General features: G+C 52.8%; 1 protein-coding gene across 2 annotated transcripts in view; it reads right to left on the reverse strand.

Moving 5' to 3' along the window:
- Window positions 1-3,979: 3,979 nt before the first annotated feature.
- The window catches only part of DENND2A (DENN domain containing 2A), an 82,628-nt gene continuing 71,478 nt past the window's right edge, over window positions 3,980-15,129 (reverse strand). For both annotated transcript variants that reach the window (XM_054563880.1, XM_054563879.1), the window contains 6 exons: window positions 10,524-10,701; window positions 9,209-9,250; window positions 6,316-6,433; window positions 5,691-5,930; window positions 4,860-4,946; window positions 3,980-4,104 (listed from right to left, as the gene is read on the reverse strand). In XM_054563880.1, coding sequence (XP_054419855.1) covers window positions 4,073-4,104; window positions 4,860-4,946; window positions 5,691-5,930; window positions 6,316-6,433; window positions 9,209-9,250; window positions 10,524-10,701 — 697 coding nt within the window. In that variant the 3' untranslated portion in view covers window positions 3,980-4,072. The remainder of the gene's footprint in view (window positions 4,105-4,859; window positions 4,947-5,690; window positions 5,931-6,315; window positions 6,434-9,208; window positions 9,251-10,523; window positions 10,702-15,129) is intronic.

The raw sequence follows: 15,129 nt of genomic DNA on the forward strand, positions 1-15,129 counted from the left end.
CATCTCGTGATCGGGGCAGCTTTTGGCTTCGTTCTGCTCCCTCAGCCCCGTCTCCCCACAGAGCAGGGGCTCTGCTGGCCTCAAGGGGCCTTCCGTGGCCGGAACCGCGAGCGTGGGGCCGACAGACCCACGCTGCTGCCACGTGCACTGCCGCGCCTCACTCTGGGGGCCTCTAGTGGCCGCCCTGGCTTGGGCACAGGGCTGCTTTGCCCTCTCGGTTCCTGCCCAGAACTTACCAGCTCTTCCCAGAGACCGGACAGGCCAGGGCAGGGAGGGGAGGGAGCAGCTCTGCCAGGGAACAGCTGAACTCCGGGCGCTGGGGCTCTGGGCTCGGTCAGCTGGCCCGGCCCTGCCAGCTGGTCTCCTGGCCACCTGCCTGGGGGCCTGTCCCATCCTGCCGCCACCCAAAACTCCACTGGGAAGCCCTTTCACACCCGTCCAGGGACCTGGTGAGATGCTGAAGCTTGGGTTAGTGTGACTCTGGAGCCCTGCCAGAAAAACAGCTTGGTCCACATTCTGCCCCTGTGGGTAAGGCAATTAGTTGTATTGTAGAAGGACAACCTGTCGTGAGGCTTGGTGGCAGGATTTAACTGTGTGCTTTTAGAATCACAGCGGGGGTGGGGAGGAGTGGTGGCTGTCTGCAGAGGCAGCAAGGGGCAGGTGAGGAGCCCGGGGCTGATCAAAGGTGAGCCTGTTTGCTCCCTGGCCTGGGGCCAGGGAAGCTGGCGCCAGGCCTCAGTGATTGCAGCCAAAATGTTAGAGGTTGGCAGTGAGCCCCACCCAAGAGCGGGGTGAGGATGAGGTGTGGTCGCGGGACAAGCCACATGGAGTGAAGTTAATTGGCCTCGACAGGTGCCAGCAGTTAAATGGCCCATCTCATTTGCCTTTTGCTTTCCTTACCAACCTTCGGTCAGCTCGTCCCACCCCCCCAAGACTGGCTCTGAACTCTGGTCACACCAGCGCGCCCTGAAGTCTGAGCTGAGCCCGCCAGACCTGCCCTCCTCTGAGTTCACCCCTCTATCAATCTCTCCTCAGGACTTTTGGGGGCCTGACCTGTACTGCTTTGGGTTTGCTTTCAAACATATGCCAAGTAACTAGAGTAATGAGACCTTACAAACAAGCAAACAAAAAACAACTGAATTCACTAGGTTTGATCTACTTAAATGACAGCAGCCTTTTGGTGGCCCCTTGCAAGCTTAAACCCATTTCATTGATGTTTTCATTCTTCAACTCATGTGAGAAGTTCCTAGGTAATGGGAAGTCAGCACTTAGGTACAAAAATCTAGTATCTAAAACTTGGCCCTGACATTACTCTGTATTGATTCAACTGAAGGCGGAATTTGCATCTAAGAGAGAAAGGAGGTCAGCCTAGGACAGAGTCCTACAAATGTTTGGGGACAATTAGGGAACTTCCAGCCAACCCAGGATTCTAGTGCCAGAAAAGTCAGGGGAGATCCCAGGAACCGCCTTTCACACCAGCGTCCCAGGCCAGGCTGATCACCAGCAGGAACGCGGGGTCCTCTCTGGGAGGCGTGGCTGGAGGGCGGCGGGTAGAGCGAAGAAGGGCAGCGTCTGTCCTTGGGACGCTGTGGGCGGGAACGTGAAATTGTGCAGCCACTGGGAAAAACACTTGAATGGTCCCGCGGACTCTCAAATCTGGAAATTATCGCATGACCCAGCAGTTCCTCTCCTAAGCATAGACACAGGGGAGCGGAAAGCAGGCGCTCCAGGAAATGGGCACCTGGGACGACCTTCGTGCTTCGCCGGGAGTCGGAACACAGCGAGGGGCGCCTCCGCGCGCGGGCGCGTTCTCCGCGGGAGGCGTGCGCTCTCCCTGGAGCCGGAGGGCGCGGTCCTGGGACCGCGGCTGCCGCGAGGCCGTACGAGCGCTGATGGGCAGGACTCGGTCGGACGCCGTGGCGAGCAGCCGCGACCGCGCCCGGGGTTCACAACCCCAGCACCTCACCCTCCAGGACCTGCCCTGGACGGCGAGCGGGCATCGCCACGTGCTTTTCCCCTCTCTGACCCTCCCCAGCCGACGTGCCCACTTTGCACTTGTGGACGACTTGTTAGTTGACCTAAACATCCTCAGGGTGGGCGGGAGGGCTGTGGAGAAGGCGGCAGGTGAGGCCTCTGGGTCCCACGGCGATTGGCTTCCGGGCGGAGGCTCTGGTTACAGGGACGGCCCCTTGTGCAAGTCAGTCGCCTCTGGACTCTTGACCTGTCTTCTGTAGGATGTTTTGCTTCCCACAAGCATTAAAGAGAAACAGAGCCAAGGACTGAGGTACCTGTACAAAGGTGCTTTGCCCCGTGCTCTTTCTGAGGTTAAAAGCTGGGAATGCCCTGCGCACACTAGAGGATTGGTAAAGTAACTTTTAGTGTATCTATAAATAAAGTATTATACAACCATTAGAAATACTGATAAACCGTATATTTATTCACTTGGAGGTGTTAAGTAAACAATATAACATAAAATAAGTTAGAAAAGAAAGTATATTCCAAAATATTAAAAGTGATCATCTCTGGGCAGAATATTGGTATTGACAGAATTAACTAATCTGAGGAGTGGGTGAGGTGCAGGGTCCTGAGCCCCACACTCAGAGGCCCTCGCCCCGTCTGCCCCAAGCCCCAGGCTGGCCCTCACCCACCGCGTCACTCCTGCCGGTCTGGGGGCCCTTGGGCCCCTCCGTGAAGCTGACGGACACGATGCGTCCTGTCCCCGGGAAAGCACCTGGGTGCAGCAAACCTGGGTGCAGTCTGAAGAGATGGCCTGTGACTCCAGGCAAGAGCCCCCGATGGGGAACGAGAAGTCAGCCTCCTATTTTTTTCTTGTTCTTTTCTGTCCTCAGAAGACCCCTTGCTCCCGACTCCCTGAAGGCTGAGGACCTCAGCCAGGCAGCATGGGCTGGGCCACTGCCTGGTCAGAGAACATCCCTTTCGTGCGTCTCTGTCACGATGCGGTTGCCAGTGCCATTGAAAGGGGCACATAGCAGTGGGCAGGCCACAGCGGTGGCCCTGGGGCTTGTGCCACTCGCAGTCCCTTCTTGCCTCCCCACTGGGTCCCTGGCAGGACAAGCTGCCTGGATGGCCGCACAAGGCCAGGGAAGCTGTCCCCAAATTTTGATGCTCGTTTACACTGGTAACAAAAGTCCCTCCATTTACCCACATACCATTTCATTTCTGCTGATCAGGACCCCTACAGCAAGATGGGAATATTTCCCACAGGATGAGTGGGGTTAGGGGCAAAGGTGATACTTTATGGTCATAAACTTTGGGACCCTAAGAACATTTTATTAACAGACCTTACGATTTCCTCTTTTTGTGTGTGCCTCAAAAGTCGTGGATGGCTCGGGCAGTGGACAGTCAAGGCTTCCAAGAGAAAAGAGGACGCTCAGAAGTCAGGTCCGACGGGAGGAGTCGGTGTCGCGGCAGTGGCCTTCGCCACCAGGTGGCAGCACTGGCCACTGTGATCGCGCAGGGTGTCCAGGAAGCCCAAGAACTGGGAGAGCCCCATCTGGCTGCTCCACGGGAGGGCCGTCCTTTCCCCACAGGCTCTGCCCTGGAACCCGTGGGTCCAGGGCCTGTAGGGGTCTCCACAGCCCTCGGCCTAACACCCGCATCTGTCCCTGGTTCGGCCCAGGGGAGTGCTGCCCGGCAGGAGCCAGGGAAAGATGGCCTAGGGCAGGTAGAGCTTTCTTAGCCCTGGCATTTAAAAAAAGGAAAAAAAACCCAAACATTTTTCTTTTATTTAATATCTAATATTAAAAAAAAAATAAAAATCCGAAAAACAACAACCCAAACAATCCATCTGACTGTTGACGGCACGCCTGGTCTCAGTCCCCTATCCGGAGCTGCGCTGAAGGTGCGGCCCCACCAGGCCACTCGGAGGCCGGGGGGCGGGGGGCCCGGGGCCCGGGGCCCGGGGGGCAACCCAGCAGCGGCCGGAGTCCCAGCCTCGACCCAGCTCGCCTGGGACCACCGAGGACCCGGCGTTTCCGAAAGGCTGCCAGGACTGTTTTTAAAACGTGCGGTTGCTCTGGGAGGAAATTTTCCTTCGAGTCTGGGCTGAGGGTTATTTCTTGTGGAGAAACTTCATTTTATTGCCTAAAAAAAGAAAACGAGAACATTGCACCAGGCAGATGAAGGAGGCCGAGGGATTAAATCCTGCCCGTTTCCCCCCACTGCCATGTGCACAGCGGTGGCCCTGCGCCAGCCAGTGTCCCCCCAGGGAAAGGGCTCGTCCTCGGGCTCGGGGAGTTTCGCAAGGAAGGCCATCAGGGCTGCAGGCACTGCTTCTGAAATGGTGACACAGGCATCTCTGAACGTAACGTCCCAAGGAGCCAAGTGAGGAGCGAGCTCCTGGCGGCGTGGCGGGCAGGCGGTCCATCCCAGGTGACCATCTGCTCATCCGTGTGAGGGACAAGCAGGCGCCTCACAGGCCCTCACCGCCTCAGCTCCTCCTCACTGGGCTGCGCCCTCGGTCCGCTGGTTTCATTTCTCCTTTTCATCCTCCCCTTCCCGGCAAGGGCCCCGTCACCGTTACACGGCAGCCCTATCGTTCTCGGGCTTCCCCTCTGGGGGCCACTGGGAGGCCGGGCCAGCGCTCTGCTGCAGGTGCCCGCGCCCAAAGACGCAGGAGTGCGGAGCCGGCAGAGACGGGGCAGCAGCCCCGCCGGGCCCAGGGGGGCTGGAGGGGCCTCAGCCGCCTTTGAGGACACTCGCGGGTCAGGTCGGAACGGGAGGTTACACGCCCAGCCTGCTGCCCGGCACAGGCCGCGGCGCGCCGCCTTGTTTAGGTCCGGCTCTGGCACACGAACCAGCGGCCGGTCAGTGATGGGCGCCGAGACCCGCCGCCTTACCTAGTCCCTTCAGGAACTTGTTGACACCGCTGTGCTCTCCGCTGGGGAGTGTCTCCAGGTACTCCTGGGCTCGGACCTCAAACAGACCTGCGGGCGAGAGCAACCCCGGCCGTCAGGGGCCGTTCCCTCGGCCCTCCTGACCCGTCCGCTTCCCTTCTGCTCCGGGCGGGAGGACGCCTGCCTCTGAGGTGGGCTGCTCCAATAAACAGGCGCTGAGCCTAAGGCTGATACGGGTTTTTATGACCCTTATAATTGCCCAGCTTTGTGGAATAAACTTGTCTTTGGAAAACTGTAAAGCCAGCTCCTACATGAAATACTATTTTTATTCAACAAACACCTTTCGAGTGCCTGCGCTGTGCCAGGCACGCGGTTTGCAAGGTGAACCGGACGGTGCTGGCTCTTGGGAACTCCTGCACTTCGCCTTCTCCTCGTGTTCTCCCATAAGAGGGACCCCGGCCTGGGGGGCAGCTTCCCGGGAACCGCTGCCGCCTGTGGGCGGCGGAAGGCTGCCCCCCCCAACCCCCCTCTCCCACGGGGGTGTGCCCCTCAGGGCTCTGCCCTCCTCCGCTCTGATCTCCAAGGACAGAGGGTGCCGTCCATGCCAGATTAAGCTTTTATGTCTGGTCCCCTCTATCAAACAGCATTCTGTAAGCAGACATGGATGCGTACCCAGCAGGCCGTCTGTCTAGAAGGACCCTTTGATCGGATGCTGCATGGCTCATGTTCTGTGACCAATTTTCTTTTGTCTCTGCAGATGCCAGTCAACAGAAGTGCCTGAAGTGTGGCGGGCACCTCCTGCCGTCCCTGCCCAGCGGGGAAGGTGCCCCTCACCTTTGGCATCCTGCCGACGCAGCTCCCGCTCCTGGATGAAGCCGCGGAACATCTGGGTCTCCATGAACACCTCCAGGAAGCGGCGGAGGCTCTTGGAGGAGACGGCCTTGCGGAAGGCCTCGCGCTGCAGGGCTCTCTCCTCGCCCACCGTCAGGAACAGGGAGTAGTGGCCCACGACCTCCACGAAGAAGCGGACGAAGGCTTCGGACACCACCTCGTTGAAGGGGCTGGACTCGGGGCCTAAGCACAGGGGGCAGGGGCCCGGGCGGGGGGGCGGTTAGAGCCTCTGAGACAAGTGGATTGGCAATACAAGAACTCCTAGCTCCGTTGATGAAAAATTGTAATGATCCATAAAAAGGTTACCTGAACTTATTAAGTCATTTCTTTCCTCCCTTATTTAAACAGATATTTTAGGGCCAAAATGGGGAAGGCGGGAGAACTTCCCCACAGTTCACTGCTACAGTGGGATCCGGATGAATGGGGCGAGCGCCCAGTCTCTCCTTGCACATCCCTCCCGCCCACTGCCCCACGAAGCCCACTGCCCAGTGGGGCCACGGCCTTGGCCATCTGCTCCCTGACTAGCAATGAGGGGGAGACGCAGTCTGGGTGGCAGCTGAGCATTTACCGCGCTTGCAGTCAGGGGGCCCTTCATCCGGGTCACTGGCCAGCTCATTCCTTTGGTCCAGAACGTGTTCCAGGGCTACCTGAAGCTTCCGGGGCAGAATGGAATCCTCGTCGTCCATCTGTAAAGCAGAAAAAACAGGGAGGCCATGGCCCCCGTGCCTATGGAGACGGTGGCCACATCTCGTCCGGCAGGACACACTAGATACCCCACAGGGCAGTCCTGCACAGGTCTCAGGTTAGTGGAAGGAACATGACTTAAGAGCCAGAGGTCTCAGGTTTGAATCTCAATTCTTATTATAAACTGCATGAGCCTCCATTTTCCCTTTGTAAAACGAGTTCCCAATCAATATCTACCTCATTGTTAGGATTAAATGCAATATGCAAGACACTGAAGAAAGAAACTGAAGACATAAATAAGTGAAAAGATATCCTGTGTTCATGGGTAGAAAGAATTAATGTTGTTAAAATGTCCATACTACCCAAAGTGAGCTGGAGTCAATGCAACCCCTATCAAAAGTCCAATGGTGTTCTTCACAGAAATAGAAAAACAATCCTAAAATTCATGTGGAACTACAAGAGATCCCAAATAGACAAAGCAATCCTGAGAAAGAAGAACAAAGCTAGAGGCATCGCAAGTCTTGATTTCAAACTTAATTACAAAGGAAAGTCATCAAACACAGTATGGTACTGGCATGAAACCAGACACAAAAACCAGTGAAAACAGAATCAACAGTCCAGAAATCAATCCACACATATCTGGTCAACTAACAGTTCACAAGGGAGCCAAGGATACTCAATGACAAAATCACAATCTCTTTAATAAGTGGCCCTGGGGTAACTGGATATTCACATGTAAAGGAATGAACTTGGACCCCACCTTACACCACTCACAAAAATTAACTCAAAATGCATGAAGACTTAAATGTAAGACCAGAAACTATAAAACTACTAGAAGAAAACATAGGGAAAAAGCACTATGGCATTAGTCTTGGCAGCGACTTTTAAAAACTGAGTGAAGGACGTGAACAGACATTTTTCCAAAGAAGACATCTGAGTGGCCAAGAGGTACAGGAAAAGATGCTCAGCATCACTAATCATCAGGGAAATGCTAATCAACATCACAATGACATTATCACTTCACACCTGTTACAACAGCTACCATCAACAAGACTAGAGGTAACAAGTGTTGGTGGGAATGTAAATTGGTGTAGCTAGTAAGGAAACTATGCAGGTTCCTCAAAAAATTAAGGACAGAACTACCAGATGATCCAGCAATCCCACTCCTGGATGTCTACCCAAAGGAAATCGAATCGCTGCCTTGAAGAGAAATCTGCACTCCATGTTCACTGCAGCATTATTCCCAGCAGCCAAGACATAGAAACAACCTAAGTGTCCACCAACAGATGAGTGGATGAAGAAAGGGTCACACACAGAGACAGACTCATACGTGCACACACAGAGGAATATTATTTAGCCATAAAAAAGAAAATCCTACCTTTTGCGACAACATGGATGAAACTGGAGGGCATTATGCTAAGAGAAATAAATCAGACAGAGAAAGACAAATACTGTATGTTCTCACTTACATTTGGAATCTAAAAAACCAAACTCATTAGAAATAGAAGAGTGGAAGGGTGATTGCCAGAGGCCAGGACTGAGGGAGATGTTGGGCAAAGGGCACAAACTCCCAGCTCTGGGACAAGTAAGTTCCGGGGAATCTAACACACAGCGCGGTGACTGGGGTTAACAGTACTGCATTTCTCCTTGAAAGCTATTAGGAGGGTAGCTCTTAAGTGTTATCACCACACACACAAAAAAGGTAGTTATGTGAGGCAATGGCTGTTACCTAAACTTTTTGTGGTCATCACTGCACAACAGACACACGTATCAAACCATCATGTTGTATACCTTGAGCTTATGTGCATTGTATGCCAATAATAAATATCTCGATGAAGCTGGGGAACAACATTAAATGCTAGACAATTACTTCGTGAAAGTGCTTGGAACTTAGTGGCTACTCAAGAAATGTTTCCCACTGCCCCTACCCTGCGGGGGGCTCGTGCTGATCCGGGGCCTCTGGCCAGGGGATCGAAGTGGGCTTTCTGACCCGGGCCTCCGAGCAGGGGGGGATCCAGGAAGGGCCTGCCTGGGGGGGCCTCTGGAAAGTGAAAGTGAGCGGAACTAATAATAGAAAACGGCATTAACACGACAGAACTTTCCAGCAGTGTCAAGACTCCAGGTTTAAAAGCAATTCAATAGAAAGTCCCTAAAGCCTTTTGGTAACACTTCTTCACAAGATCCAATGGGAACCTGACCTCCATGGCAAATGATAACAAGAAAATAGTTGTGTATTACTTTCTCTAATAATGAAAGTAGTTTATAATCATTATGGAAAATACATGAAAGTTTGAAAACAATTTAACATCACTCATAATCTGTCTCCCTTTCCATCTTCCATAACCGGCATTAATGTTTTGGTGAGTTTTCATTTCCAACTTTTTAAAAAAACAAGGTCATCAAAAAATGTATATAGTTTTGCATCCTGATTTTCCCCCACTTAATATTTTATCATAAACTTTGTTCTCAAATGTTCTTTAAAAGCATACTGAAAAACACAAGAGTCTCTAGTTAGAACCTATACCAAGATTCTAATTGCCAGAAACCATTTGGTGACAGAACACGCAGGGGCCAATCCTTTGCCAAGCCGTCCTCTTTGGCCCCTGCCTGCCACCTTATCCTGGGTCCAGCCCTGGCCGGGGATCAGGCAGCCCCACCTGCCAGTGTGCAGCCCCAGGCCCACCAACGAGGCTTTCCAGAGCTGGAAGGCTAAGCCCCGAACACCAAAGAGGAAAAAACAGAGGAAGCAGCAGGTTGAAGCTGGCCTTCTCACTCACCTGTCTGAGAAACCTGTTGTTGACGAGATCAACCACAAGGACCTGCAAGACGAGGAACAGGGACTGTTACTGTCACCAGTTTCTGGGATGTGGCGATGGGCTCTTAGCCTTCTTGGCACCCAGAGAGGCGGTAGGGGTGGGGGTGAAGCGGGCCATTTGTGGTTTCCTGACATTGCCACTGTAGCCACAAGTGATGGAAAGGGGAGGTGGGGGCAAGGGCTTTCCTGCATCGCATGCTTCCAGTGCTGAAACCGCAGGCTGGGACACATATACCACGGGCTGGACGCCCTGCCCTGCTTCCCACGGGCTAAGGCAGGGCCTCTCAGACGGTGCATGCATTTCAGGGCACGTGTTTACCGGGGCGGGCGAAACAGACTAGTGGCCCCGACTTATCCTTCCTCCACTGGACTCTGCTTCTCTACATCCAGGGGTTCTCTCTCCTTCCTCCCAGATGCCCACGTGGCCTTGTCATTTCTCTTCATGGGAGAGGAGGGGAAAAAGGGAAGGATCCAACTGGAGAGCAGATCAAGCTGCAGGTGCTGGGCTTTCCTTAGCTAAGGCTTTCAGATACAGCACCTTACCCTCCCAGGGCCAGCACCAGGCGACCAAGTGCCTTTGCCTGCAGGACTCCAAGACAGAGACCCTCCCTCAGGCCTCAGCAGAGGGCACTGGCTGTGAGGGAGGAGGAGCAGAGGACCTGGATGGCCACCAGGTTTCCACAAATGTGGTTCTAACATATCCCAGGGCCCCTTCCTCCTTCCTTCTCAAACATGCTCTGGGATGGAACTGAGCCACATTAGCGACCACAGCGTATCCGAGCTTCTTGCAGCTCACAAACCCACACTCAAAGACCCGAGTCTCCTGGTTAATATTAACGAGATGTGAGGACCACCTGGGCAATGAGAGGAGCCACACCCGGGGACCTGGGGTGAATTCTGGGGCCATGTGTCCCCTGGGGGTGCAGAACTGGGTGGCATCATTAGTCCCAGTGGCGTCCTCTCTGCTAGACTTCTCAGCACACGGGACAGAGGCTCCTTGGAGGAAGCTGCCAGAGCTAAATAAACACAGAGATGCCAAGCAGGGCCTTCTCCACCGGGATGCAAACCCGAACACCTGGAACCTGATCATTAATCACATTTTGGTGGTCACCGTTTCACTGACATGAAAAAGGACCTAGATGCAGACTTGGGGGGCAGCTATCTTACAGGCAAAGCTGTGGGGTCCCCGACTCCCGTTTGTTGCACAGCCTTAGCCAGGACCTCCCCTCTGCACCCCCACCCACCCCCCAAGGGAGCAGGGCCTCCCGAGAGCTCACCTCTTCCAGGGGCAGCTCCCGGAGCAGCGGCAGCGAGCTGGTGAGCAGCCCGACGAGGAAGGGCGTCGGCGAGCACACGATGTCGACCATGGCGGGCGGCAGCACGGGGATGTAGGTGTGCTGCCAGGTGAAGGGGTAGGTGATGGCCACCATTGCGTGGCAGCATTTGGACAGCGTGCTGCAGCGAGGAGAGAAGGGCTGAGTCAGGGAGGGTCAGGAGGGAGATGTTCACCCACCACCCCAAACGCATGTTGGTGAGAAGAGGCGTCGTGCACGTATTGGGTGTCATGCAGCAGAGCCCTGACGTGGTTACTTCAGGCACACGTAGCCTCCAAGAGGCTTTGGGACGTGGCCAAAGGGACAAATCTAATGCCCTTGCTAATTTTTCCAAGCGTGCCTGCGTGCAGGACAGCCCCATTCTTGTACCGTGTGGACAAAATCGTTCACTGCCGCCCCTCTCCCTACACCCCTTCCAAACCACACCTGGAGCGACTAAGGCCTGTCTTCTCACGGGTGCTCACTGTCCCACTGAGATGAGCTATGTTTGGTGGTTTTTTTTTTTTAAAGATTTTATTTTTAGAGAGAGGGGAAGGGAGGGAGAAAAAGAGGGAGAGACACATCAATGGGTTCTTTCCCCCAATTGGGGACCTGGCCTGCAACCCAGGCGTGTGCTCTGACTGGGAACTGAACCAAGAGCCTTCCATTTTAGGGCTGAAGGTGTGTTACATTCTAACACGAGCCTGTCTCTGTTCTTGCAGCCAAGCTGCACACCTCGCTGCAGCCAGGGAAACCTGGGGACTCCCAGGGTTTTCACAGGGCAGCAGTCAGCTGCGAAGGACTCTGTTTTGTGAAAGCGAAACTCGTGTCCAGTTACCCCTGGCCCAAGATTCAAAATTTAAAGAAATATCAACATAAAGGAAATAACAGGAGCCCCTCTCTTTTTAAGAATGCAAATATATATATATATATATATATATATATATATATATATATATATATAAATTTTTCCTCCCCTGAGAATTTTCTTTCTCAATTACAAGGGAGTCTCTCTCAAAGAATAATGACCTTATTGTAGCATTTTGTTGCCAAGCACGGAGCCTTATTAATCACTCTCCACACCGCTTAGCAAGGACTCACCATTCTCTATTGGGTTCCTGCTGTGTTTACTCAGTGAATGGGAGGATTATTCGGGATTATCACTTGGAATGTCGCTTCTACTGGGCCAGACAGCGATGGACCAGACAGCAACGGCGGCGATGGCCACTGCGCCGGCTCAGCCGTGCTCTGCTCAGGGAAAACGGCCAGGGGGCTGAGCTCTGGGTCCGTGACCGCAGCTTTCCTGGGTCCCCATTAGGTCAGGCAGCTATACGCGCATTGTCTTAGAACTTTGCGGAGCCTGTAACAAAACCGCTCCATGCTGGCTTACTTGAGGAGAAAAGCAGTGATTAGAACATACTGCCTAGGAAGTGAAATAAACTGGACAGAGAAAGACAAACGTGCTGTGATTCCACTTACACGGAGGGACCTGGGTAGAGGCAGGGAGTAGACAAAAGGTTGCTGGGGGCAGGGGAAGGGCGAAGGGGGTTGATGGGTCCAGAGTTCCAGTTTGAGGTGAAGAAAAGGCTCTAGAAACGCACATTCCTGACAGTTGCAAACACTGTGAATGTGCTTAATGCCACTGAACTGTATGCTTAAAAATTATTCATATGGTAAGTTCTATATAATGTATAAAAAATATTTACTAAGCTGCCAAGTGAATTACTCTGAGTCTAGCACCCCCCAAACACCCTAAAACAGACACTAGCCCTCTGCTTCATCCCACTCACATGTGGGGGTCCCTGAACCTAAGAAGGGCAATGTGGACTGTTTATTTACCATTGTGAGTCTCCTAACTTCCCTGTCCCCTCTCTTCACAAATAACCACTCTCGTGATGTTCCCTGGGGTCAGGAAATACTGCATAGTAGCATAGCATCCAGATGTCTCCATGGTATTTAGTCCTTGTCTTTTCTTTCAAATGATCACCCCCAAGTGAGAAAGATGCTACCCCAATATCTCGTTCTTAATCACTGTAACACCTTCTTTATTAGCTGAGCAGAGAATGAGACAGAAAAATTTAGTTAGGACTTATATCAAGGAAAGCAACATTGATAACTCAGCCACCAGGTTGGGGTGAAGTGACTTCTGTCTTTCAAAGATCTTCAAGGCTGAAAAACATTTTCCCCTGCAGGCACCAGTAAGTCAAGAACAGTAATACTTTTAGTGAATTGCTTAGTGTTTGTGTTGAATTTCCTTGATGTATAGATAACTGCATGGTAGCATTTACTGTGTTTTCTGATCTTAGAACGTATCTGTGTCCACCTGTGGCCAGTGTACAAAACTCATCTGCTCATGGACTGTAGCTATGAGGCCCTGACTTAGAAAATGAGGAGGTTAAAATATAAACGAGAACAGTAGTGTCCTGGGCAGGCTTTTTCAGACTACAGTTTGCAGCCTGTTTTAGAGAGTCCTAAAATAACGTTAATGGGTTCCAATTAGCATTAAAAACAACAACAGAAATAATGGAATAAAAATAAGAGAGTTTCCTGCACTTCTTTCCATTGTATGCGACAACGTGTGTACCTGTGTTGCATGTGTTGGGTCTGCGTGTGAAATGCATCTGCCATTGTAGACTGCAGTAACAGGGTTTGAAGCCAATGATGTGGACCAGCGAACTGGGGGGGGTGGAGACAGGCGGGGAGCGAAGGTTGAGTTGGAATTTTGATGTTATTACATGTTTTACTGGGATGTTGGCTTTCATTTCCAAGGGACTAGAGGGTGTCCCTTAAAAGACCTTAAGAGAGAACTCCCTGAATGAAGAAGTACTTTGTATTAAACCACCTCTTTTTATAGCACGTATGTTATACGTTCCTAAATACTGCTTGGAGAAGGAAGTGGGTCATGTGACTGTCTAGGTGGCAGACACCCCCTGTGGTCCACAACACTAGCCTTCGCCACTCTCACTTTAGTCAATTCACTAAAAGAGAAGAAAAATGCAGCCCTCGTGGTTAAGAGTCTTTTTACGTCTCAGAGTTGCGGTTTAAGCACTTTTGATTCCAGGGAAGGCACAGAATCACAGAACGTTTGGCCTGGGAGCAGTCTTAAGAGACAGAGTTCACTTTCTTTGAATTCTATGGCTGAAGAACCTGAGGCTGACACAGGGACCAGTCCCCTGGGAATTCAGGTGGGGGTGGGAGGGAGAGGTATCCTGCAAGAGGGGAGCAGAGGAAAGACGCCAAGAAGGGAGCCAGACGAGGCACAGCCAGGGCCTTTGAGTTTTTCTCAGTCACCGCAATAGAAAAATAAATCTGTTTAACTTTTTCCCAGCTCATAGAAAAGGCCTCCTCCGTCCTGCTTTCTCGTGGCCTCATCCCTAAGAAGGAGAAAGTATAACTGGATGCTCCCTCCTCTCAGCTGCGAGAGCACACGGCGGCCCGGGAAGCCCTGTGCTGCCCTGCTGTGCCCTGTGCTGCCCTGCTGTGCCCTGTGCTGCCCTGCTGTGCCCTGTGCTGCCCTGCTGTGCCTGGAGGCCGGGCGGGGCGGCCCCGGCTCAGCGGCAGTGAGTGTCACCCGGCTGGGTGATGAAGCCACTTGGAACCAGTTTAAAAAAAAAAAAAAAAGGGTAAGCAATGCCAGTGACACAGGGTGGGCGAATGCATGTCACAGAAAGGAAGATAAAATTCATTCGGGTAACTGAAATGTAGTGAGCTAAAGAACAACTGTATTCAATTGTGACAGGGACAACTAATGACAGCTCAGCGGGATAATCTGCTGGCCAGGCAGGTGGCATTGCCACTGTTGACGACGTGTCCTAACAAGCGGTTTTGGTTTGTTTGTTTTTTAAGTGGCCTGACCTTGTGGCAGCAGATCCAAGTGACTGCACACGGGTCTCTCGCGAACACCTCGCAGCCAGCGCACTTGGAGCCCAGGGCGCCAGGAGCGTGACTGGCAGCCCACACGGCGGAGCGGCTCACTCTCCTGCTCTCCGGCCCACGTTACTATTTATTTAAAAAATGTCCTTGAAACACTAGAAGGAGAGGTTAAATTCTGCAAATAATCAGCTAGTGGCAGCCTTTCCCCTAAAATAAGTGATAGAGGAGAAAAGAGGGACTATTTTAAATGTAGCTGAAGTGTTTTTCTAAGTCCCTGCTGCAAATGCTAATGAAATGTTATTCCCTGACTTGTGAAAGCCAGGAGAGCCTTCCCTGGGGCGGGCGGAGGCCGCCGCTAGGACCGGTGGTCCCTTAGGGATGTGCAGGGAACCGTCTCTGGCTCTGGGATGTTCGGGGTGGCTCTCCAAGCATGCCTGCCGCACAGCCGCACTGAGCGTCTGCCGTTAAGAGGGGAGGCAGGGTTGTTGAGAGAAGGCTCAGGAAGAGGGCCCGGGCAGCTGGCTCGCATTACAGTGTGGGCTGGGGAAAGGGACACCAGAAAGGAAGCTGTGATCAATTTGTACAAAAGTGGGGGAGGGAGATGAGCTGCTCCAGTGGGAGTCTGGCTGGAACGCAGGGTCAAAAGCTGGGCACCAGGGAGAAGGATGGGGTCCCAGAATGCTTTGCTGCTCGGTGG

Source organism: Pteronotus mesoamericanus, unplaced genomic scaffold, assembly GCF_021234165.1.
Source record: "Pteronotus mesoamericanus isolate MK-2021 breed Mesoamerican mustached bat unplaced genomic scaffold, CSHL_Meso_final scaffold_85, whole genome shotgun sequence".
Taxonomy (NCBI): Eukaryota; Metazoa; Chordata; class Mammalia; order Chiroptera; family Mormoopidae; genus Pteronotus; species Pteronotus mesoamericanus.